This window comes from Sebastes fasciatus, chromosome 4 (genome assembly GCF_043250625.1).
Source record: "Sebastes fasciatus isolate fSebFas1 chromosome 4, fSebFas1.pri, whole genome shotgun sequence".
Classification (NCBI taxonomy): domain Eukaryota; kingdom Metazoa; phylum Chordata; class Actinopteri; order Perciformes; family Sebastidae; genus Sebastes; species Sebastes fasciatus.
Genome location: NC_133798.1, coordinates 7,412,714 through 7,438,854, shown reverse-complemented (window position 1 = coordinate 7,438,854; position 26,141 = coordinate 7,412,714). Strand labels below are relative to the sequence as shown.

At 40.9% G+C, this 26,141-nt stretch overlaps 1 protein-coding gene and 1 long non-coding RNA gene across 7 annotated transcripts in view; one reads left to right on the top strand and one right to left on the bottom strand.

The window, feature by feature from the left end:
* Positions 1-5,113: 5,113 nt before the first annotated feature.
* Positions 5,114-26,141, bottom strand: part of zc3h18 (zinc finger CCCH-type containing 18) — a 37,456-nt gene continuing 16,428 nt past the window's right edge. For 4 of the 6 annotated variants that reach the window (XM_074631742.1, XM_074631738.1, XM_074631740.1 and 1 more), the window contains exons 10-20: positions 21,029-21,211; positions 20,029-20,154; positions 18,766-18,858; positions 18,158-18,436; positions 13,159-13,274; positions 12,123-12,156; positions 11,810-12,015; positions 10,008-10,222; positions 9,460-9,559; positions 8,163-8,259; positions 5,114-6,351 (exon numbers count right to left, since the gene is read on the bottom strand). In XM_074631742.1, the coding sequence (XP_074487843.1) occupies positions 6,111-6,351; positions 8,163-8,259; positions 9,460-9,559; positions 10,008-10,222; positions 11,810-12,015; positions 12,123-12,156; positions 13,159-13,274; positions 18,158-18,436; positions 18,766-18,858; positions 20,029-20,154; positions 21,029-21,211 (1,690 nt within the window). In that variant the 3' untranslated portion in view covers positions 5,114-6,110. Of the gene's footprint in view, positions 6,352-8,162; positions 8,260-9,459; positions 9,560-10,007; positions 10,223-11,809; positions 12,018-12,122; positions 12,157-13,150; positions 13,275-18,157; positions 18,437-18,765; positions 18,859-20,028; positions 20,155-21,028; positions 21,212-26,141 lie in introns of all 6 variants that reach the window. The other 2 variants (XM_074631743.1, XM_074631744.1) reach the window with 2 other exon arrangements.
* On the top strand, positions 15,013-21,122 carry LOC141765630 (uncharacterized). Its single transcript, XR_012593538.1, has 3 exons — positions 15,013-15,141; positions 19,145-19,234; positions 20,999-21,122. It is a non-coding gene; the product is annotated as an uncharacterized LOC141765630 (long non-coding RNA).

The following is a 26,141-nucleotide window of genomic DNA, read 5'->3' as shown; positions in this document are numbered from 1 at the left end:
ATGTCAAACCCAAATGTCTTGACCAGAATCAGCTCCGTCATTAATGTTTGCTTTAGATATGCTTACCCCTTGTCAGCGTACACTTCAGAACAAGACTTCTTCTCCTGCCTTATGACACAACCATGTACATCGCCACCTAAGAAATGATGCATATTATATATGCAATAACATGTCTATTGTATACATATGCAACGTTTATATACACAGACTAACGTTCGCAGACACGTGTGGAAAATAATAATTAAGCTACTGTAATGCAAATTAAACTAAAGCTGAATTTATACACGGCGTAGCAGTGGACCGTCACAGTGTATTGGCGTGTGCAGTGGGATATTTTGTCAATACGAAGGGGCGATCTGTCAACAGAAGGGACTGTCCTCTCATCAACATGACATGTTAGGGACATTCACAGTTAACTTTCCACTGGTCAGTCCCCTCCGAGTGTGTTGAACAGTGTGAAGCCTCTGCAGATGTGAACACCGATGTCTTTGTGTATGTACGCAGAGCAGGGACTTCTGGGAAACTGCTGGCAGCAAATGACAGTTCTAATGAGACGTTACTAACCAGACAACACAGTCTCATGGCAGTTCATGAAATAGTCACGAAATTGTATCTATTGGATTCGTGTACATACACACAAATTTACCTTTTTTTTGTGACGCTCAGCACGACTTTCAACAATGTACTTTTCGTGCGTTTTCCTACGAATGTCCAGCAACACGTGACGCACGTCTCAGTTTCCGCTCCAGTCTTTTCAAAATAAAACTACTTAGTTAGGTTTAGGAAAAGATGGATTAGGTTAGGCTTATAGGAAACAAAACTACATACGTAGTTAGGCAGGAAGAGATAGTGGTTTGGGTTAAAATAACTCTCTGGAGGTGGCGTAACTTATGTACGGAAGTTACGTGACAAATAAATCAACTTTAACGTGTGGTTTCACACGGGACACAAACACCGGTCTCCTGGGCGATAGTACTGTGTTTTTTTTTACCCACCCATCCACCCTGAAGTTTTCCCTACACCACGTTCGCTGCTCTTTATACTTCCCGGTTCACAATTACGTGGATTACATACGAGTTGATTTCATGCTGACCGTCACGAAAAATAATTTGAGATTTGTGTCTATGTACACAAATCAATATATTAAATTACGTGACTATTTCATGAACTGCTGTGCGACTGGGCTGAATCAGAGGAGTAAAGAAGCACTCATCTGTTTCTGATAGACTGACATGTTGTTCAGGAACAAACTGAATAAAGACCTGTTGCAAGACAACCTACCACCAACAAATGACTATGGCCATGAATATTTATGCATACATAACTTCTATTCTTATCAAACTTTGAAAACCACATTTAAGGATCACGTCAGCAAAGGGTTCTCACCAGTCTGTGTATTTTAGTCGTGTTCAGAAAGTCTGTCTTGAGAATGATCAGGTAATAAGGAGGACACAGCTCAAAGCCATTGTAATTCTGTTTAAAAGGCCAAGATCATTTGAATAAACACAAAAAAAACAAAATTAGGGCTGTCAAAATATTTAATCGCAATTAATCGCATGATTGTCCATAGTTAATCGGGATTAATCGCAAATTAATCACACATTTTTTAATCTGCTCAAAATGTACCTTAAAGGGAGATTTGTCAAGTATTTAATACTCTTATCAACATGGGAGTGGGCAAATATACTGCTTTATGCAAATGTGTGTTTATTTTTATTATTGTAAATCAATTAACACAAAACAATGACAAATATTGTCCAGAAACCCTCACAGGTACTGCATTTAGCATAACAAAATATGCTCAAATCATAACATGGCAAACTGCAGCCCAACAGGCAACAACAGCTGTCAGTGTGTCAGTGTGCTGACTTGACTATGACTTGCCCCAAACTGCATGTGATTATCATAAAGTGGACATGTCTGTAAAGGGGAGACTCGTGGGTACCCATAGAACCCATTTACATTCACATTCCACAATAAACCTGTTCTAGTGTTTTTTTAGGGGGGTACAGGGGGTCTTTAGGGGGAGATAGCAGGTCAACAGTAGATGTCACATAGAAGTGGTGTACATCATCTGAAAGCTGGGAACCAGAAGATGAATTTGAGATGCAGCTCAGCACTGTGTGTCAAGTTGTTCTAGTCATAAATCAGAAATCAACATGAATTCATTCATTCATTCATAAATTGTAAAAGTGTATAAGGGTTTAGAACATGATGATAGAAGTATATGATGGTCATCCCCATGCTCTATTATGTCTCATAAGTTGTTTTTTACCACTGGAGAATCCGGTGGTAAAAAATGGGGGGATTCTCCAGTGGGATTTTTTACCCCTGGAGAATCCAGGGGTAAAAAACTCCCCCTCCAAAATACCACATTAAGACACCAAGACAATGAGGAACACCATAGAAAAGCCATGCTGTGATTTGGGATCAAAAACTTTTGACATTTGGAGATTTCTGCAAGAATTGCATTTTTTGGCGATTGTAATTGCGAGCACTTCTGTTGTGTAAACTACTCAGAAACCCCCTTATTGTCAATGTAGCTAGGAAAGCCATCCATCCTCTGAATGCTCTAGGTCTCTAGTTTGTGGCTGTAAAGTTTCTTGAGGCTGTGATTATCCTAGAGGTCACCACAGGTCATTTTTATACAGTGAGGTCAATGAAATGGCTCCTGTGGGGACTAACATCATCACACATGAATAAAGTTGGGCTCATTAGATCCACAAGAGTCTCAGCTTTACAGTGATACACAATTTATGTAATTCAAGACTGTTTAGGGACCCCAGGATGCAGAAATATTCAGATACACCATTTTAGAATAGGAGACAATAACACATTTATACTGCATGAAAACAACTGCATGTTTTTTCACAAAAACTGCATGTGATTATCATAAAGTGGGCATGTCTGTAAAGGGGAGACTCGCGGGTACCCATAGAACCCATCTTCATTCACTAGTATGCTATATAGATTCATATATCTGTACCTTATCTCTAGCTCTAGAACTGAACCTGCTACAGCCTCTGAAAGACAGTGAAGTCAGTCTGGGTCTCTTAATATCACACTGATCCAGATCCACTGTGAATATCAGCTTGTTTTAGCACCAAGCTTTACTGTTAGGTTGTTGTGTCACCATAACGCTGCTTAGCCTACAAACCTACTGACAGACTTTATGATATTACGCAAGTCTGGAAGTGCATTACACAAGTTCAAACTTGAAAACAATAGAACGTGTCACTGACCCAACGTAACAGGAAAATTACAAGTTAGCAATATATCAAGGCAAGGCAAAACAAATAAACTGCTTAAAGGTGATGTCAACTTGGAAGATTTCAATTACATTAAACTAAATGGACACATTGCAAAATGTTAGGACAGGTTAAGTGACTAAATAGGACAGACGACATGCAGGAGGCAAGACTGAAGGACACCTTTCACACAGAGTGACAGAGGCAAGACGTGAAGCTCAGTCACCTAGAGGACGAAGATCCAGATCCGAGACGTCTGGTCTGGTTGGACAACGACCAAAAAGAGGGTTAGAGCGTTTTTTCATAAAGTTTACAACATTCTCGTCGACAGGACAGACATGGACTTTAATACCAAGACCTCAAGCTTAATAGCTGCAGCGAGACTGAGACCAACCAACCAACCAACCAGAAAGACAGTGGTGGGATGTCATTAAACCTGCACTGGTTAAACATCCCATAATAACCTTTCAGCATATTGTAATATGAATAAAAAATATTGTAAAAAAGAGATAACTAGACTTCTGCACCTCCTCATGGCTGTTTTCAGGCTTTAAAAAAATCTAGCCCGTGACGGAAGACTTTGACCAATCACATGTCATTTCATTGACAGAGAGAGCGTTCCTATTGGCTGTTCATTCAACGGAGGCAGCTGTCAATCACTCACTAACTTCGATAAAACGTCAAACTAGGCAGCGCTGATCAAATAAGAATCAATATTCTGTTACTGTAATGCCTATTTCTCACATATTCAGAAACATCTTGTAGTGTACTGTTTAGCTGTAAAATGAGAAGGTGTGCTCCGGCTGGTGGGCGGTGCTTGGTATTTCTTCAACTGATCTCAACATGGTTGCCGGGTCACAAACTTTCTCATTTTAAAGCTAAACAGTACACTACAAGATGTTTCTGAAAACATTTGAGGAGAGAAATAGGCATTACAGTAACAGACTCTTGATTCATATTTGATCAGCGCTGTCTAGTTTGACCGTTTGGTCGGAGTTCGGGAGTGATTGACAGCCGGCTCTCATAGACGGCAGCTGGATGGCAGACTCCAGATCAGCTCTGACTGCTTGTTTGCCAGTCTCTTTCCAAATAAAGAGGTAAAAAAAAACATGTCTGTGATCTTCTGACATCGGATTTAATCAGCTTGAACACACCTTGGAAATCATCAAGACTCATAAAATCAGTATTCTGCAACAATTACTAATATTTAGCTCTCAAGTGCCAAATTTGTAGCACCCCGATATCTATATCTTTTCATAACATATAAACCTACATCTCTTGCTTTTATCGCAAAATGCACAATTGTTATGAATATTTCAGCTTAGCTGCCCCACTATTTAAAACAAATACAGCTAGTTGACAAACCAAACCGTTGGGAAACACCATCATACCGTCCTAGTGTGCTGCATGACATGACTGATGCAAATTTCTGTATTATTGAGTGGGTGAGTTGTAAATGTTTCTACAAACTAGTGTGCAATAAATGTGATAAACCTTTCCACTGGGATTGGTGTGTCAGCTCTCATAGTGATGTTTATGTCCAAGTTATGGAAAACTAAGCAAATGTCCAGCTCCGTTAAAGGTCACAGGGACCGGAAAGGAATTCCCACATGCAAAATGTGTTATTTCCACCTATTCTTTAATGCTGTGTTTTGAATATTTCTGCATACTGGGATCCCCGTCTATCCCAACAGTCTAGATTGGGTATCACTGTGAAGCTGAGACTCTTGTGGATCCAACGAGCCCAACTGTATTCATGTGTGATGATGTCAGTCCCCGTAGTGGACATTTCATTTCTACAGTGCCTCTTTTATTTAAACACTTCTTGTCTTGCACGACAGCAGAGAAAACCCAGGCAACTGACCTTCTTTTTATCAAAATAGTTTATTTAGAAGGCTTTTGTCACAAAAGCAAGACATCTTGTCTCTAAATGTCCCCGATCCACCTCTCACACTCCAACTAAAAATGTGACACAAATAAAACATCGGTTTATCACTTAAGAGCTAAGAAGAAAACAAAATGCTGTCGATTTTTTTTTAAAAAAAGCAAAAAAAAAAAAAAGCAATACTTCACATCACTGTCTATAATTATACGTTCGAAAGAATTTGATGACTTGCTATTATTGTACAAGGTGAACGGTGGACACTGCCCTAAAACACAGAACGCAGACGAGTCATTGGCTGAACATGGCCCCCCCTCTGAACAAAGCTTGGGCTCCTGATTGCTGACAGGGGCCAAATACGGATGCTCAAGAATTTGTAGATTTATGCAAAGAAGCGTTGTGAAGCCCTGTAGGTTGTCAGTCCCCTGTAGAGCTGACCCAACAGTCACACCGCCCACAGAGGAAACTAAAGAAAAGATGTGAAAGAACAAGACGATAAAAGGGGGGCAGAGACAGACGGACAGAAGTAGTAGATTCAATGTGTATAAATCTTATATTCATAACACCAGATGAGGAAGATGCTTCCTTTTGACTGAAGGAACAGAGTGAGCAGCAAGTGATCAAGTTCTGTTTCTGTACTGTGAAGTCTACACAAAGTACACTCCATTCCTGAGATGTCCCTCCCTCACCAAATGCTCAAATGTTTCCTCCCGTTTCTCGTTGATGAGGTGAACTGCAGCCAAGACATTCAAAGACTTCTACGGGGAGCTTAAGTCGGGCATATGGGAGTGAACAACACTCTAGAATGGAGAGCCAAACCACTTCCTGTTCACTTACACGATAGCCTTTATACATGAACCATACAACATTTTTACACGTCCATTGAAGGCAGCGAAAAACGCTCAATCCCACGGTCCCCACTGTTGCCCCGGCTCACGAGGCCGCACGGGCAGGCCGCCGGGCGAGGAGCGGGCTTCCGTTTATTTGGCGGGTATCTTTGCTCGTTTCCGGGCGATGGCGTCCTCCACAGCCTTCAGCTGTTTCAGCAGCTCCTCGCGGCGGGACAGTGTGTTGCTGGGTTTGTTGGAGCCCGAGCCCGAGCCCGAGCCCGAGCCCGAGCTGGAGCCGGCGGCCGAAGTGGTGCCCGGGGCGGCCGGCTTGCCCGATGGCGCCGCTGGGCCTTTTCCAGATGACTTGGGGGGTGGTGACAGGGGACGTTTTCTACGGAAGAGAAGAGAGAGTCTTTTACTCATGTCAGTTCATACAAGCAGATAGCGTGATGCGACTTAGAACTATAATAGAAAGTACAGCAACAATAAAAATAAGCTGTTGTAAACATTAAATGTGGGTGCAGAAGTCTGGTTTTACTGTCATCAAATCCCATGAAAAAATGAGTTGATCCTACTAACAAGTAGGGCTGTGTATCGGCAAGAATTTGGTGATACGATACGTACCATGATAAAGGGGTTACCATTCAATATATCGTGATATATTGGGAAACTGTAAGGCAGGCGATATATTGAGATGTATATAATCTAATTTTAGGAAAACTGTCTATAAAGAACACACCACCATATGCATCAAATTTGAGTGAAAAAAGTGAACTTTTTTTATGCAATCAGAACAGTGAGATCTGCGTTTATCACAGTCTCTGTAACATCCAACATCATAGCTCTACTTTGAGAGGGCACATACACTGAGAGGACACATCTCTTTGCAAATGCAAAAGTATTGACTTAGTTAATCTTTGCATATAAACTATTAATTAAAAATCGATACAGTATCACAAAGCGAGTGAGTCAGCATGTCGACAGTCAAAAGACACACTCAAGTACAAAACTGTACTAAACTTCATAGTATGGTTTTAATTAGGGCGGTCAAAGTTAACGCGATGTTAACGCGTTAACACAAACTATCATGGCCATTTTCAAAGGGGTCCCTTGACCTCTGACCTCCAGATATGTGAATGAAAATGGGTTCTATGGGTACCCACGAGTCTCCCCTTTACAGACATGCCCACTTTATGATAATAACATGCAGTTTGGGGCAAGTCATAGTCAAGTCAGCACACTGACACACTGACAGCTGTTGTTGCCTGTTGGGCTGCAGTTTGCCATGTTATGATTTGAGCATATTTTTTATTCTAAATGCAGTACCTGTGAGGGTTTCTGGACAATATTTGTCATTGTTTTGTGTTGTTAATTGATTTCCAATAATAAATATTTACATACATTTGCATAAAGCAAGCATATTTGCCCACTCCCATGTTGATAAGAGGATTAAATATTTGACAAATCTCCCTTTAAGGAACATTTTGAACAGATACAAAATGTGTTATTAATTTGCGATTAACTTTCCACAATCATGCGATTAATCGCAATTAAATATTTTAATCGATTGACAGCCCTAGTTTTAATGGATTATTTTTCCTAAAAAATACAAGACTAAAACACTGTTGAAATTTTTTTTTTTTAGGACTTTAAGCATTAATAATGGAAGCCCTGCACGATCTGAAAGGCTGTCATATTAAAACTAGAATTACAACCTCACTGTTGTATGCCTCCGCCAACCAGTCAAGTTTACATCCATGTCTGTCTAAAATGTCAATACTTCATCATTATATCCTAATAGACAACAAGCACCTTTAGTGAACGTAACATTGACGCTGCTCACTTGCCTTCGCAGCTTATTTCGCGGCTGCCGGTAAAAGTAATTTTCCCTTAATACTGGACCAAAAAATTTGTCCCCATTAGTCACTTAGACACAAAGACATGAGATAATAGGGTCCAGGTTGAAACATACCAAAGTTACCCTTGAAAACCCTGATGTGTTTGGCCTGAGTAAACATGATCACTGCTGGGGATAAGGATGATGAGTCAGAAAGATAAATTGACTCTAGAATTTCCACACTGAATGCGCTCCCCCCTCACACACCTTTTTAATCAATTTTAGACTTCTGTTGTTGTATGATAAAGTGTTAAAGAATAAATATCACAGTCCTATAACAATAACACGCTGAAGGGTGCACCAACCTGTCTCCCTGGGAAGGCATGGGTCGGGGCCCTTGGCCTCTGGGCCGCTCCATCCGAGGGGAGAGTGGGGGTCGGCCAGGAATCCTCTTATCACGGACTGAAAAACACCAGTTTCAGAGTTAGTGAGGTTGTTAAAGCAGCAGTAAGCAAGATTGGAGCAAATCTGATTAAAAATAGTTGTTTTTATAAAACGGTCACTGTATCCTGACAGTAGTACATAGTAGATAAGCTGAAAAAAATCATGTTCCTCTGTGTCCTCCGGTGCTCCTAATAACATCTGCAAGATTTCACAGGCCGGAGGAAAAAACAACCAATCAGAGCTGATCTGGAGTCTGCCATCTCTGAGCAGCTGTCAATCATTCGTGAACTCCGACCAAACGGTCAAACTAGGCAGCGCTGATCAAACATGAATCAATATTCTGTTACTGTAATGTCTATTTCTCTCCTCAAATGTTTTCAGAAATATCTTGTAGTGTACTGTTTAGCTGTAAAATTAGAAAGTTTGTGTCCCGGTAGCCATGTTGAGATCAGTTGAGGAAATACCAGACACCGCCCAGCAGCCGGAGCACAGCCAATAGGAACGCTTTCTTATTTTAAATGACCTGTGATTGGCCAAAGTGTCCCGTCACGGGCTAGATGTCTTAAAGCCTGAAACAGAGCCATGAGGAGGTGCAGAAGTGTAGTTTTCTCTCAGAACACTTGAATTACAATATGCTGAAAGTTTTTATTATGGAATTTCTTCTCTATGACGCCTAAAACTTTCTGCCTACTGAAGCTTTAAGCAACAAAAAGAATATCAAGCCCTTACAATTTAAGGAGCTGAAACCAGCTAATGTTTGGCATATCAACTGATTAAATAACAAAAGGATTAACTATTAAACCTTACCAAATAATCTTCTGTCAACTATCTCACTGATTAACCAAACAATAATTTTAGCACAAATTTGGGCATTGATTTAGTATCAAACAACATACACAAATCTGACCAGAGATTGCAACATCAAGAATAAATGTTACTAAAATGTCAATGTTTATAAATTACAGTAATTATAAAACATGTCCATGTGTACTTGTGTGGAATCTGACCAAAATGTTACATCAGAGTTAATTCAGGCAAAAGGGTTCCCATAGACAAAACACAAACTGCATCATATCCATCATGCCAGAGATGGACAAAAAATAAAAAGCCAGTATTGTTCCCATATGTTGGTCTAGGTCTTGTGTGTATTTGTGTGAAACAGTAAACGATGTGTGAGAGTGAACGGGTGTGGATGCTGTTTGTAAGCACGTTTCTCACCTCTGTCTGGAGACATGGCCATCCTCTTGCTGAGGGGGGAACTTGGCCTGTCTTTGTCTGACGGCAGGTACCTCTTTCTGTTGCCCTTATCTCCCTGTTGCTGGAAAATGACAGGATATATGGAGTCAAGCAATGAAAATGAAGGAAGTTTAAGGAATTTAATCCAAGAAGCGAGGTCAGGGTCCAACTGATTTATTCCACATCTGAGTGAAAAAAAACCCCAAAACAGCTTCAAGTGATTTACCCAGTGCTTTTCATAGAAAATATGTCTGTACTGTGTTTCTCACAAGTATGGAACTAAATTGGCGGAGGGGACGGGGTAGTGGAGGGAAATATTTTAGTGATGGAAACCAGCACATTTAAAGCTCACTAATTAAAATGTGATATCTTGTTTGTTCATATGAAAACCAAAGGGTAAAACAGACAAGTTGTGGGGAGGTTATGTGCTGGTTTATTTCTTGGTTGGGTGCAGTGACTTCCTGGAATGGACTAACTCTCGTCAAGAAAGAAACAGACCCTTTAAAAATGCAAAGAGGAGCAATACTAACCTTATTGAGAAGGGTGAGTTTGATGTCTTTGTGGGAACCTGAACCTCCGTAGTTTCCTGGGGGGCCCATGGCGCCAGGTGGGGGATGTAAAGGATGGCCACCCCTGCTACCAGGTCCTGATCTGGGCATAGGGTTGCCTCCTCTAGGCGGGGCACCAGATGGGTCCATCTTCCTGCGGTCCTCCCTGAAAGGCTCATCTTTCTTTGATGGTCTCTCTGTGATGAGGACAGAAAAACATGAGAACTGATGAGCTATGGAATGCTGCTCATCATTTCTATAACTCCCATTTAGAGAGAAATGTCAAATATTTTAAATCTATATATCATTATCTATTTATAATTTAATTGTATTATTTTATACCTACCATTTTACACTCTTGCGTTTTTTGTTTGCAATACATACATACATACAGGGTCTGAAATTAACTGTTTTCACTGCCTGCCACTGTGGCAGGCAAGTATTATTTTTATCTGCCACTTTTGAAATCTCTGCACTAAATGAAGGAAATATATTTTAGATCTGATGTCATTCAATGTTCAATATACTTTACATAAAAAACATTATATACATGGTAAATTACAGTGTTCGAGTACCACCGTAGACTCCGGGGGAGCCCTATTTTTCAGCGGAGGGAGAGTACTGTACACAGTACTGTACTGTACTTTGTTATTGTCATCTATAGTGGTTATTTGCATAACAACACACAATTCAAATGATTATGAATATTTTAATAATTGCTTTGATTAAAAACAATCTTGGCAAGCTGTTAGGAAGTTAAGCAGGTCGTAATTCCCTCTCTAATATTGTTTTTATATTGCTGTGAAAACATCTCCAACAAACATCTGGATTTATTTAAGTTTCCCACCAAAAACTTAATTTTACGAGATTACATTTGAACACATCATGATAACGTTATAATTTACCTTCGCCCAATAGTATATTTCCATCCCAAGCGTTTTCCCTGTCTGCCAAAGTGGTGGATGGCCTGACAATTTTATCCACCACTGCCAACAAGTTACCCGTATTTGGCGGGTGCTAATTTCAGACTCTTCATACATACATGTGTATATGTGGAAAAAACTCACAACTGTGGTACTTTTGATTTTATTAAAGCTAATGAAAAACAACATTTTAATTTTGAAGAATATGTGTTGAAATCTTGACTTTTAATGCCTCTAAAACAGAGTTATGTCATTTCACCAACCTGTTTCTCTTCTCTAACTGAAATACTGTTTTCAGTCACTAATCGCTTCCAGTCACTTGTAATTTTCTGTCTTTTGATTGCCGTTAAACTATCGTCAATGAAACTCAAACTTCCTGAACAGATGTTATATACTAAAAGCCTTCCAGTCGTGCAATGGGCATAATCCCTTTTCGGGTGGGCTTTTACTTTGAAACATCTACAGGAAGTGAGTTTAATTGAGAGTAGCTCAACAACCATCATAAAAAACACTGTTTGGAAAAGTTACTGGAAGTAATTGGTGAATAAAAGTAGGATTTGTTTTAAAAACAGAAACAGAGCAGCAGAGTGGTGAGAGTGATGACATGACACTGTTGTTGTACTGATTGAATTATGGAATTGAACATTATGCTGAATTAACCATAAGAGCCAGTGGCCCAGGTAATTCCAGCCCCCTCAATATTTTTATCCCAGCCTTTATTTGCTCATGGTGGCTATTTTTGAGGCCGTTATTTGAATACCGGTTTATTTGAGAATCTATGATTTGTATGTCAAGCTGTTGTGTAGCAGCCTGCCTATGCGTCCTGGCCTGCTGCATAGGGACTTTGTTGCCAACACTAACCCCTGATCTTGTCTCTGCCATGTGGAGGCCGGTCCCGCGGCGGCGCTCGCTCCTTGCGAGGTTGATTTGGTGTGGGCGAGCGGGAGCTGGCAGAGGACACCGGGCTGGCCAGGTCAGCATACATGTCATCGGAGTCTGCGCTACGCACCGAGCTGCTGCTGGACGATGCCGATGACACCGATGACACGCTGCTCACGCTCAGCGATCTGTGGCAAGAGACAACAGGTCTAACTGAGCATCACAGTTGTGTATAAATGACACAAAATGCCCACATACACACACACACAACAATAACACCCTGAATAATAACTACCTGGATTTTCTGGAGGGTTTCCCAACAGTCAGTCAGCGCATGAAAGCAAGAGAGAAGAACATAGAATGAATACATATTAGGATGTGTAATCACAATAACCCATTATATATACATTTAACATACCTTTATATTTTCAATATTTAGCTTGCAAACTTACACAGTGACTGAAGATGAATGCAACCGATCAATAAAATAAAATTCTGATAGTACTAAAACCTAAAAGCAGCCAATTGTAATTGCAATAAACTATTATAAATCCCACCTGTTCTCTATCCATCTGCTTGCTCATAAATAAGTTAAAGGGACTGTTTGCAAGAATCAGAAATGCTTGTCAACAGCGACAACTGTGGCCGTTAAGTCAACGGAAGTCAGCGTCGGGCTCGCGCTTGCTCGCTCTTAATAGACATGAACGAGCATCGCTCAAAACAGTGAGGCGACACGTCAGCTAAAACCACAATATCATTCTATATTTCACCTGCTTGGCAGTAATGTTAGCTGACCAAACACACAACCGTCCACTGTACATTCTCTAGATATTCTCAGAGCTAAACTAACTCTTCTGCAGTGTGGAGTGTGCGTGCATGCATGTGAGGTGGAGCGAGCTGAGTGAAGGCAGGCAGGCAGGCAGGCAGGCAGGCAGGCAGGCAGGCAGGCAGGCAGGCAGGCAGCGGAGCAGAGGAGCAGAGGAGCAGAATACAGCAGAGACTCCGGCCCTGGAGACCAAAGCTACGGCCTTCCCCGAGTACTACGACCGCGGCCAACACTGTTTTGCAAGATAGAGTTATATCACTTGATATAACTTTGCGGTTTTGGTGCTTCCTAGTAGTTTGTGTTGGAGTCTGAACAGCGTAGCCACACGCGAGTGCGCATATGCGAGCGCGTATACGCAATCGCGCATGGGACACCGACCCGGGTGATTTATACGTGTAAGAACTTACAAACAGTCCCTTTAAATATATAAATGACCCCCCAGAATACAATATCTGGTCAACAACATCTCTCAAAAGGAAATGGTTGGGAAACTACAGCGAGTACCTGGATTTTCTGGATCCCGAGCGTGAGCGGGAGAGGGAGTTGGAGGAGGATCTTGATCTGGAGCTAGAACCAGTATAACTGCTAGCGCTTCCACTAACACTCCCACTCACAGTTCGCCTGGAAGAGACAGACACAGAAGTGAGAACACAGCTGCTTCTTTTCCCCTGCCAGCACTGAAAAAATCACGGAGGGTGTAACAGCGCTAGGTTCCTGCGGCCTGCCGTACCCACCAGTTCCATCACCCCACTTTGCAGGAGCCCTGACCAATCAGTTGGAGTCACTAATGTAGTTAGGATTTGGACCATAAGCCCCCTTTTCAACCGCAAGAACTTTCCACCAGAGCTAGGAACCTTTGGAGGAACTAATTGCATTCCGTCCGCTGGTTCCAGGGACATTTTACCCCCTAAAAGGGCCCTGGCTGGGGATGGTACTTTCTGAAAGTTCAGGAACGTTCGGGATGGGATTTTCAGGAATGACAGTCGCTGATTGGTGAAACACACAGAGTGCCGTTGCTTCAACTTGTGTACCGCTTCAGTCATAAAACAACTCGGCTTACCAACTTAAAAAAAAAGACAGAAAAAGAGAGAGAATGCGCGAGCGGGCTGAGATGGCGGGCGGTAGAAGAGACAGGCGAGTGCAGCTGTGTTGTGAATGAGAGAAAAAAAAGTAATTTTTTGATTGTTTAACTGCAGTTATGTTCTAAAGCACAAATAAATAACCATCAAAGACTCAACAGAGAATTTAGTGTGAAGACAGATACTTAGTTTAATTTTCCTCCACTGCATTTCATTCATCACATCCAACGTGCATCAGTAAATACTATGCAGCAGTAAATGTCATCGCAGCGACGTTTATTTTTTTTCAATGTGCTTTTTTAGATGAAATGGGGTGGGTTCACTGAATTGCATTTTTATTGGCACAGATTAAAAGAAAATATCTCACAAATATGACCTTTTCCCTCGTTATGGAACTCCAAAGGAGGAGCCATCATGTGTGTGTCCTGGCAACACTGTGTGTTTTATGTACTGTATCTTTAAACAGTGTTGTTTCAGCAGACAATAGTGAATTCATCTTTACTTTTGCAGAGTACCACTGTGGTAAACCACTCCTTAAAAGACAGACACTACCGCTGTCTATTCAAACACGTTCAGAGCCAGAGCCTGGTTCTGCCCAAAACCAGGCTCTGGTTCCAACTGGTTCTACCAGTTAAAAGGGAGTTTTTCCTTGCCACTGTCGCACCAAGTGCATGCCATCTTTTGTTGGGTCTCTTAATTAAAGAGTATGGTCTAGACCTGCTCTATATGAAAAGCGTCTCTAAATAACTTCTGTTATGATTTGAAGTCATAAATATAAACTGTATTGAATTGAATGTTACTTAGGGATGCAAATTTTGAAAAAAATATTGAACCAATGACTCTCACTAACCGATTATTAACCGTTAATCGACAAGATTAGTGCCTGCATGCAGCTGTGTGCCAGCTGCAGTGTTTGTCTGCTCAGTCCCCAGCTCACTTCTCCGGGAGCGTTACTGTAGCAGCCATGGTGCTGCGTGTAGTGTCGCGGACATGCAGCCACTTTCCCAGTAGTCTCCACCACACATTTAGTTTAGTTTAGCAGGTTGTCAGCTGTGTGTCTGCCTAGTGTACCGATAGCGAGCGTCCGACAACCCGTGTATGTTTGTGCTACGTTAGCAGCTCTAGCTGCTAGCTGTGGCTACGTGCTCCCCGTTGTCACACACATAAGGTCTGTCAGCGCGGCATAACTTTAGCAAGTGTCCGACAGACACGTGTGTGTGTGTGTGTGTGTGTGTGTGTGTGTGTGTGTGTGTGTGTGTGTGTGTGTGTGTGTGGTGAGTGTGGGGTTGTCGGTGGCTTTATAGCTGTAGCAGACAGTGTACTGTGTGCAGTTTATTTGTCGGTGAATACATGCTACAACTCCTCAGCTCTGCTAAGGTGGGCTGTTAAGGTGGACCAGCTTTTCCCCTGTAAGTGACGAGCCGCTCCTCTGAGTTTTGCTCAGCTTTTTAATTAATTATTAATATTTCTTTTAACCATTTAACCGATAGCATTAATCAGTTAGAGTTCTTAATGTCGGTTAACGGTTAAACGGTTAATTATTATCCCTAATGATACTCCATCCTTCGCCCCCGTCAGTATCACTAAACTATACCTCATATCATACCTGTCAATCAGAGGGAAGTAGTTTACAAACAAAATAAAAAACAGGTGTTGGAACTGGTTTTCCTGGATAGTTTCCACAGTGTAAACCTTCAGCCCACACTCACACCCACACTCACACACACACCCTTACTGTTCTTCCCTGACCTTTAGCTTTTCTTCCTCTCTGTCTGTTATTGATCGGTCACACGCACACACATAATTTGTGCACTCACAACGGTGCTGCATTTTAACTCAAGCTACCCACCCACTCCCTGGCACACACCCAGTCTCTATGGTCTTCCCCCGAAATGCACAGCTGTGTCATAAACCTGCAGTATTGCATTATGCCACACACAAACACAGACACAAATATGCAAATGTAAATGTGTTGGGAAATAAAGTTCTGCTTATTGCAAATGTATCTGTTTAACAATCATTCACTGTTGACATACTTCCTTGCAAATGTGAGTCAGGGGGGGTCAACATTCACCCACATGTACGCAACTAAAACTAATAGCACAGCATCCAGACAGTTGCCCTGTATGCACACAGCGTGCTCACACAGCGTTTAACCTTTTCCAATCCCCCCCTCTTTTTCATAGACCCGTTTTTGTCTTTTTTAGGGCGGTACATGGGGTGATAGCAGGTCAATAGTAGATGTCACATAGAAGTGGTGTACATCTGAAAGCTGGGAACCTGAAGATTAAGCACAGCTCAGCACTGTGTCAAGTTGCTCTAGTCATGAATCGGTAATAAATATATATAGTATATATATAAATATATATTAATTAATTAACTAATTGAAATAATTGTCAAATTGTATAAGGGCGTAGAACATTATGATAGAAGTTTATGATGGTGATTCCCATGCTCACTTATGTCTCATAAGTTGTTGCAGCAATTTTTGGGATGACGCCAGCTGGCACACAAACTGTAGCAGCTTATAAAGAGTTCAACAATGTTGTGGCAATCCATTTCCAGTAAACTGACTATACACGTACATATATATATAAACCTTACCTTAGTCACATTTTGTGCTGACAACGAAACTAGTTTTTTTATTCAGTTTCGAGAGAAACACCATTTTCAGCGTGGGTGTGTTGGGGGAGCTACTTCGAAAGTGTAGTGAGTTACGCAACCAGTTACTCTACATTTAATGAAGTTTCACTGCAGTGAAAAAATGTAACAAGCTAAGCTACAGCAACATGGCAAAATGAGTTTAACTACATCAAACCTATATATATATATATATATTTTTTTTTTTTCCATCGAACCAACTGAATTTGAAGTCAATGCTATTAATACAAAAATATATAATACAAATATACTGTATATAGGCTTAATATAAATTATAGAATAATTTAATAATATAATGAATAATATAATATGAATTGTAATGTATAATGTCTTATGACACATCATAGAGCAGGGGAATGGCCATCATGTACTTCAAATCATAATCATCTATCATAATGTTCTTACACACATTCACAATTTATTTTAAGTATTAATTTATTCTTCTGATTTATAACTAGAACAACATGACACACAGTGCTCAGCTCAAATCTCCAATTAATCTTCAGGTTCCCAGCTTTCAGATGATGTACACCACTTCTATGTGACATCTACTGTTGACCTGCTACCTCCCTCTAAAGACCCCCTGTACCACCCTCGTTAAAAAAAGACAAAAAGGGTCTATGGTAAAGAGGGGTGGAGTGGAAAAGGTTAAATAAAAATAGATTGTACATTCTATAATCTGATTAAAAGTTGCTGATTTTGATCTTCTCTCTGACAACACTCCTCAACACTAGCGGTAAGAAACCCCTTGAGATCGGCTGTTTTTTAGTTTGTAGTAAAATTTGGATACTAAATCAATGCTAAATTGCCAAGTTACTACTGAATTAAACACTCTGCTAGTGCTGTACTGTTGTATTATGCTGCCACTTAAGGCACAATGCTGCTCACTGTGCATCAGGTGCAATTGAGGCCGTTTGGCCAAACGTTCTCCCCTCACACTTAACGTCATTTTTGACTATTCTTGACTATTTATTATGTGTTTTATTTGTTATAGTTGATTTTTAAATTATAATTGTATATTAGGCTTTCTTATTCCGGGACCTGAGTGCTATATTTCGTTCCCTTTCATGTACCAACATGTTCTGGAATGACAATAAAAACTTCCATGATCCTTGAAACATCTCTGGTTTAAATGGGAGACGCTAAATTGAATAGTTACAGTTGACTGCTTTGGCCGAAGTAAATATTTGGCAGTTATAGGTACTTGAACTGAATTAAGTGTTTTCCAACCTTAGGTGGATTTAGATTTAAATGAGACATCTGTTAGTTTAAAGTATTTGAACTGAACTGAGTGTTTGATTTGAATTAACTACTTTCCAGTTTGGGATGTTTGAATTGAATTAAAACCTTTTCAGTTTGAATTTCTTGCTACTAGATGGAATATTGTTCAAGTTAAATCATTTGATGCTGAATGAAAAATGTTCAGCTTGATTTTTTTGAGAACTTGCAGTTTAGTTTGTTGGATTGAATTTGAGATTTTACTAAATTGATGGTATAGGGTTCGAAGAGGCTCGACGCTGCCTCATTGAACCAGGCGAGGCTCTTGACCCAGACAAACTAACTGGAAAATAATTTTTCCTTTTCCTGATTCCTGCCATAAATCAAATTCCTTTTGCCAATGTAATGTAACACCAGACTTTCAGTCAGATCTGAACCCATAGCAGATAATGTAAAATGTAATACACCAATGTATTATCATTTTTTTTTAACAGCACTTCAAACAGGCCTCAAAATGAGCCGAGAGCTTGAGGGTGAGACACTTACCTCCGTGGAGGATGCTGCTGCCGTTCTTTCCGCCTGTCTTCCCTTGGGTTGGGAGGTTTTCCAGGTTCTCTTGGAGGCAGGGGTCTCCCCGCTCCACCGCTGCCTGCCCCGCCACCTGCACCTCCAGCCTCCCGTGGATTGGGGGGAGGCTTCCCTCCCTCTGGCAGGGGTTTGGGAGGCCTGCCCTGCGGTCCACCAGGTGGAGGAGGACTGGGAGCTTTCTTCATGGCAGGCTTTTCCCTGCGAGGAGGGGGCATCGCACCCGGCTTCAGCGGCATGCTTAGGGATGGAAAAGGGACTTTTTCAAGCATGCAGACAGTGATGGGCAGGCATGAGCTATCAACTAGCATGTCAGCGGAGCTCATGCAATGCTCTAGCTAATGATCAATAAATAATAATCAATAAACAGGCATGATGCAACGTGATGCTGGAGCAGGCCCACACTACAGACTTCATTGTTATGACAATCTATGACTTACATTATTTACTACCACATACAAAAAAAAGAAAAGAGTTGAACGCTAATGAGAAAATGTATTTAAGGAGGAAGCAGATAATAAACGCATGGCTGACTGTGGATTAAATGGATGTAAGTGCTTAATATTTACCCTTTAGTTAACACCGGGGGAAGATCTGGTTTGTTCTTAGCAGTCCTCTGTGCTGCTGGACTCGGTGAGGGGGATGTGGAGAACGATCGAGACCTATAAATCACAGAGATGCAAAGACATGTACGGTGAAAAAAGAGAGAGCCACCTGAAGTGCAAAAAAAACGTGACATCATAATATCAAATCCCAATGTGACGAATGCCTGTGCTAAATAAATTGGAAATTGGAGAAAAGTAGCCAGCTAGGGGTGTCTGGGGGCATGCCACCTGGAGAAAAATTTTGGCTGTGAAAGCCAGATTTTGGTTCCTCTGGCACATCTACAGTTTATTTTTTGACCACCCGCAGCAAAGTTGTAACCGCCTGTCTTTTTGCCTTTATTAGATAGACAGGACAGATAGACTGGAAAGGGAAGATAGAGGGGACGACATGCAGCAAAGGACCATGGGTCGGATCTGAGCCCAGCTCGCTGCGGTAAGGACTCAGCCTTGTTACATGGGACACCCGCTCTAACAGGTGAGCTAACTGGGCGCCCCTCTAATCAGTTCTTGAATCCAAATTTTGTCAAAATGTGTGCCAAATTTGAAGAAATTTCCTTAAGGCATTCCTGAGATATCGCATTAATAAGAATGGTACGGACAGACAACCCGAAAACATAATGCCTTTGGCCACAACTGTCACCGGGTAGGAAGCATACAAATTGAATGCCGTATGATTTAGCTGGAAAATCAACAATCTTTTTAGATATATGGAATCCATTTTTCACCTACTTGACTGGACGGCTTGGGAACACCTCAGGAGGATAATTTTTTTATCTCTTGAAGAAACACATGCTTACTCACCTATTGCCATTACACCATTACATCCAGTTATTTTCAATAAGTGTAATATGACAACATGTGCACATCATTATTCCCTATGTCTTTCAAGAGGTTAAGATTTTGTATCGACTTAATAAAGATGGCGTTTATCTACAGTATATTAACCGTTACTGTTAAAACAGATGCCGACTTAACATGGAAGTTATAATGTAAACTGTTCTCGATTGAAAGAGATGTAAACAACCTTGTAGTGGCTAAAAACTTTGTGAAATCCCACAGGAGTGGGCTTTGTGGAAGTATTGCAAACACTGTATAAACAGGTCTGCAGGTTGAACAGAATGAGAGGAAAGACTGAATGTGTGTATGTAAAGACTGTAAGTGCAAATTCAACAGCTAAGTGTAGTGAAATACACAGAGATACACACAGACACAAATACTTTTGTGTACCTAGAGCGGCTGCCACTGAAAGAGCTGCGCTGGGAGGAGTGGCTGGAGTAGGAGCTGAACGAGGAGGAGCGGCTGCGGGAGCGAGATGACCCAGAGCCTGTATAGGATGAAGAGCGAGACGAAGACCTGAAACACACAGATACAGATTAAGATTAATGAACGGCCTCTTAAACACACCTGCAAACTCTAGTAGTGAAACAGGTGACAAAATACAAAAAGCTGTATGATAAATGTAGTGGAGTAAAAGGTACAATATTTGCCTCTGAGATGTTGTGGAGTAGAAGTAAAAAGTAGCAGAAAAAGGAAATACTCAAGAAAAGTACCTCAAAGTTGTACTTAGGTACAGTACTTGAGTAAATGTACTTAGTAATAATTAGTGGTGGAAAATAACTAATGATTAGCGCTAATAAGCGAATGTTAGCATGCTAAGAAGCTGGTGAATATGGTAAAAATACCTGCTTTGAAGAAGAACAACTACTTTATTAATCCCTGGTGGGGAATTAAATATTTTCACATTTCATACCAAATTTATACATTTTCATTTCACTTCAGGTTGAAAATGGCTCAACACACCATCTACTGTTTTAAATCAGCCCTAATCTTGCAAGGCCAGTTCTGAGATAGAGTTGACTGTTTGGGACTAATTACCTCCACCAAGGCCAAAGGCCTTGGGCCAAGGAGGTTATGTTTTCACCGGCATTGGTTTGTTTGTCTGTCTGTTAGCAGGATTACTCCAAAAGTTCGCAATGGATTTGAATGAATTCTTTTGGAGGGGTGGGGTGTAGCACAATGAACAATCCATTAGCTTTTGGTGGCGATCCGGATCATGATCTGGATTCAGGAATGTTTTTAAGGATTCCAATCAGCCTGAGCATTAAGACCACAGGGTATAACACATGCGCAGTGTAACTGATGATGCGTTGATGACGCATGACCCATGAAAACTTCCTTTCCCATCATGATGACACAGGACATCCCAACTTGAAGGAGGAGTTCTTACCGGGAGGAGTTGGACAGAGAGACAGAGGAGCCTGAGGGCCGATGTCGCCGGCGGCCTCGTGGTGGGGAGCCGAGCCCAGGGCGTCTCCTGGGGGATTTGGACCGACGCCATGGGTCCTTCCACTCATCTGGTCGCCTCATAACCGGAACAACCTCTTTCTTTGAGGGAGGTTCCATCGGCCTGCTGAGAAAATTGAAAATGGCTGGTTAGAGACAAGTGACAGTGCAAAGACAAACAGCTTTTTTTTCCTTTAAATCATTCTAACATCTACTAATTTGAGATAAACTGGGTGTACGTCACCATTTTTTTTGTGTTTTAAACATTGCATACAATTTCATAAGTCAGGGAGTGACTTATGAAATCACCAGCAGATGATCTAGGGGTAGTATACTTTCTGAAAGTACTGAAAATGTCAGGGTGGAGTTTGCAGGGACGACTGCTGCTGATTGGTCAAACAAACACACAGCGTAACTCCTTCAACGGCGTCAACTCGCGTACTGCTACATACTAACAAGGAAGCACTCTAGTATCGATTTAGGACCATTTTAGGACGAGGGCAGAGCATTTTTCTTTATTGGATAACATTGAAAGTAAAGTTCTGCGGTCGACCTTCCGACTCATTAAAGAAAAAGACAGAGACAAAGAAAGAAAGAGATTGTGAAGTGAGACAGTATGGTGGTGTTGTGAATGAGAGAAAGTAAAGTTATTTTCTGATTGTTTCACGGCGGATACGTTCTAAAGCACTAATAAATAACAACCAAACACTCAACAGATGATTTACTGTGGAGTCAGATCTTAATTTAATTTTCCTCTGCTGCATTTCATTGATTACGGCAAATTTCCCCACTGCGGGACTAATAAAGGAATATCGTATCTTATTTTATTACATCCCACATAATATGCAGCAGTAAATGACGACGTGTTTTTAGATGAAACAGGCGGACACACTGAACTGCAGGCTGCAGAGTGAGTTTACCCCTCCTATCAACATGTATGGGATTTTCCCCAGTAGAAAGGCCAATGTTCATTTTTGCGGGAACATTTTTTCAAATGTTTATCTTCAAGGGTGTATATAAATATTTATTGGAGGCCAGGCACTTGCTAGGCATTAGAACTTGTGTGAGAAGTATGCAGTGTTTCCCGTATCATTGTACAACGGGAGCCCCCACCAGAGAAAATAAATCTTTTTTTAAAAGGTATATATACAGGATTCAGAGCATTAACACAGCAGCAAACAATGGTTTGCAATGTTAAGATATAGTGGAGTAATGTCTACCTCAGCAGAGAATGAAGTTGCTTTCCCTATGTGTGTGCTGTAATTAGAGTTTCTCAGTGCTTTGTTTACATAGACAGGTCAGACACACTGAGCTACTGTTCAGTTGTCACTTACCTGGCAATAGCACTGTACTTGCCTACGCTTTGACAAGAGTGTGTGGATGAAGCATTAAGTTGTTCAATTTTACTCATTTACTCTGGCTTCTTTTTTTTTGTAGTTACAACTCCACTGCACGTTTGAATGGGAATGTCCATTCTACTCTTATTCTATTTCTATGGTTTCCCCTATATCCACTCTGCAGCGGCACACCGCTGTGAGTCTATGAACAAGGCAAGTGTCTGTGGTTATTTCACATGTCTGTAATAACAGCAGGACTGTCGAGTGTATGTTCTCTAAACCGCTCAAGTCAGTTGAACAAGTGAAGTGAAGATAACGTTGTTGGTAGTCTACGCTAACATGCTGACGGAATCGGTGTTTTTAGCTGAGCTAGACCAGAGCATATTCAGTTTAAACAGATCAGTGATGCTGGTTTGTCCTCATTGCTCTCCGTTTGCTGGAAGTGATGTACATGTAGCCCTGGTGGGTTTTATATGGAGTGAGCGCTGCACCTTTTAAATGCTACATTGCTTGTCAGCAACTTTTCATATGGTAACTTAGGAGAAAATTTGGCCTTGTGCACTCTGATTAATTTGGCATGCAATTAACACACCAAGTCATAATTTAGTTTTAATGAAAACTCAACTCCTGGCATTTGCTCCTGGTGTTCTTCACAACTGTTTTGGAAGTGACGTATTTTCTTATTAATTAAGTGACATCTGGTAGATCTAATTTATGCTGATGTGAAGAGTGGTTCATGTGGATTTCGAAAAGGGTCTGATAAATATTTAGAAAAGTAACTGATAAATATTTAAAGAAACTTTAAAGAAACTTTAAAGTGTTAAATTTGAGAACGGAATTTGGTGTAGTGTAATTGTGTTAGTGTGAGTGCGTCCTCCCCCCCGCCCATCCACCAGGCCAGAGCAGTCAACCTCGGGGAAACACTGGTATGTTTTGGTTTACTATGACAATAGTAACTGCCTTTGGACAATGTGCTGCACAAACTGTTGAAGCTTAATATCACATGTAACAGGGAATTAAACATTAACATAAATCTGGAACAGGGAAACATACTTGGAATAACATCTGCTCACCCATAACGAATGAGTGGGCATCTTTTAATGAGTAAATAAATAATGTGAGTACATGAAAGGAACAGTGGATGAGAAATTCCGCAGGTGTAATGCAAGAGCAAACGACGTCAGCGCACTCATAGAGCTAAAAATAGAATCACAACACAGGAGCTATTTTTAGCTCTCAAACTTACATCCTTGTCAACAGAATGTTTCCTTTGAGGAAGTAATGAAAAAAAAAAGGGAAGTGGGGCAAATAAACTCATAATGCCCACGGAGTACAACAAACGGTAACTACTTAATTACCTAACTAAAGGAAATTAATGGGTTTATATGGTGACTTTGCTGTTGTAAACCTTATTGTTGCTGCTCTAGAAACAACATTTAGCCTAATTATATCTAAAATATATGTATATGTAATATGCACACTCCAATATTTGTTTGTTCATCGCAAGTCATATCGTCATTGCAATATTGAATAATGTTAGCACACATTGCAGATTTTCCTCATATCAGCAGGCCTACCACGGAGTACAACAAAAGGTAACAGGATGTTTGCAGACCTCTGTAGGTTTAATGATCACCGCCTTTTCATTTTGAAAGAGCAACGGCCAATAAGGAAAGTTCAATAGTCGGCTGAACAATCGTGTAACTTCATCACTCAGTCACTCACTCAGTGACATACTTTGGCGTTTGTAGGGCTGGCCCTCTGCAGTCCAGCCAAAAAAAGTGTCAGAGAGTACAGGCTTCAGGAAGTTGAGACAAAAAGAAAGACATGAAATTGAACACCAATCGAGGCAACTATCTTGCATCCACCGGTTTTGAGTAGTGATGGCAAAATCTTTCGACTAAACTGATTCTTCTTCATTGCTGGTAGCTTAACGGAGATAAAAAAAAAGGAAATACTTTGCACATAAAGACCGTATTTCTGTTACAGAGTAGTATATGTCACTTGATCATATTGTTGTCCTGATGAAGTGAATGATTGAGTTTGCATAAACTGGGAATAGGGGAAATTAGGAATAGGTCTGTCTCCATATAAGTCTGTTCCTAGTAAAGGCCATGCCTCTACGGTTTGGGTATTGACAATTTATTTAACATTAAGGTTAACTTGAGGGATATCCTCTCTTTAATGACCGAGGCCAGTTTTTTGGTGAATCCACTATTCTGGCAACCCACTGATGAACAAGGTGTTGCACAAATATAATTAATGTGTAGATCAAATTTGACTGTTAAGTGAATATACATACTGGTTTTCCCACAAATACTGTTCAACATACAGAACTTTTCCATACCATTAACCCAAATATAAATATACTACTATTGTGCAGAAGTGAAGTAACTTCTGCAGTCGCAGTAACATCGGAAGTTTGTATTACTGCAGATTAGAAAGTAAATAAATAAAAATCTTTAAAAAGCAATGGTTAAATGAGGTTGGGTATTGTGTACCAATATCATGTTCTATTTACAGTACATTTCTTAAATTTTTCATTAAAATGTTTTTATTTTTCACTTGGGACCACTTGGCATTCAAGATCTTCTACCGAAAAAAATATGACACAGAAAAAACAACGCTCAGTATGTATTTCTACATTTTCCAAGTAGTCAGTGCAGATATGTTGAACTAGTAGTTCTTCAGCCATGTCCAAGAATAGATCACTTCAGGGACTTCCACATTGCCTCAGGCAGGTCATATTGCCTAAGGTCTTTGCGTGATTCATCATTAGACACAATAGGGTGTGGCTCGGAGTTGTTAACAATAAAAGTCCCCTATATCCTTTAGTGTGTAAATACACAATGTACTGTAATTACATGAAAAGAACATGTCCAACAGTGGATGAGAAGAAAGTGTGATGCAAGAGCAAACGTGTGATGTCAGAGCACTCAGAGCTAAAAATAGAATCACAATACAGGAGCTACAAAAGGAAGGAAGGAAGGAAGTGGGGCAAATAAACCCATAATGCCCACTGAGTAGGGCTGACCGATAGATCGTATTTTCATCGTCATCGCGATATGAACATGCGCGGTAAACACATCACAAAAGGCTGTCTGAATGAATAACGCGATGAATAATGAAAATACAGCCTCTCCCTGCTCTGTGTCGGAGCTCTTCAAACACAAACACACACAGCGCAGTCAGTGAACAGCTGATCAGAGAGGCCGCGGTGGGGACAGAGAAGTGAAACCAGGTGAAGTCGAGCTGACGACACTTTGCTCCTTACTGTAAGTAAAGGCAATAAATCTTTGCAAGTGTAAAACCAAGATACGTTATCATTACACCTGTTCAACAAGCATAAACATGAAGAAACGCTACACATGTAGAAAAACGATATTTCAATCTGCTCTGTCCGCAGTCTCTGAACCACCACCGCTATGTTTACACAAGTACAGGGCGTTAGCTCGGCGACTAACAGCGGGTTGTAAACACGTGTAAGTTATTTAGCTGAGTTGTGACTGACTTTAGTTCCCTCTAGTGAGCAGTGTTTCAGTGTATCAGTGTCTGGGGAGTTTATTGTGAAGGGTGGAATGGAAGACGTGAAGCGGTGATGCGCCATTATTGACATGGTTGGAGCCTCCGCGTTATTAATTTATTGTCTTCATGAAGTATAGGAGCAACGTAACCCTCGGCTACACAAGCTAAAACTGGCAGTAGGTTATGTAGTCTAAC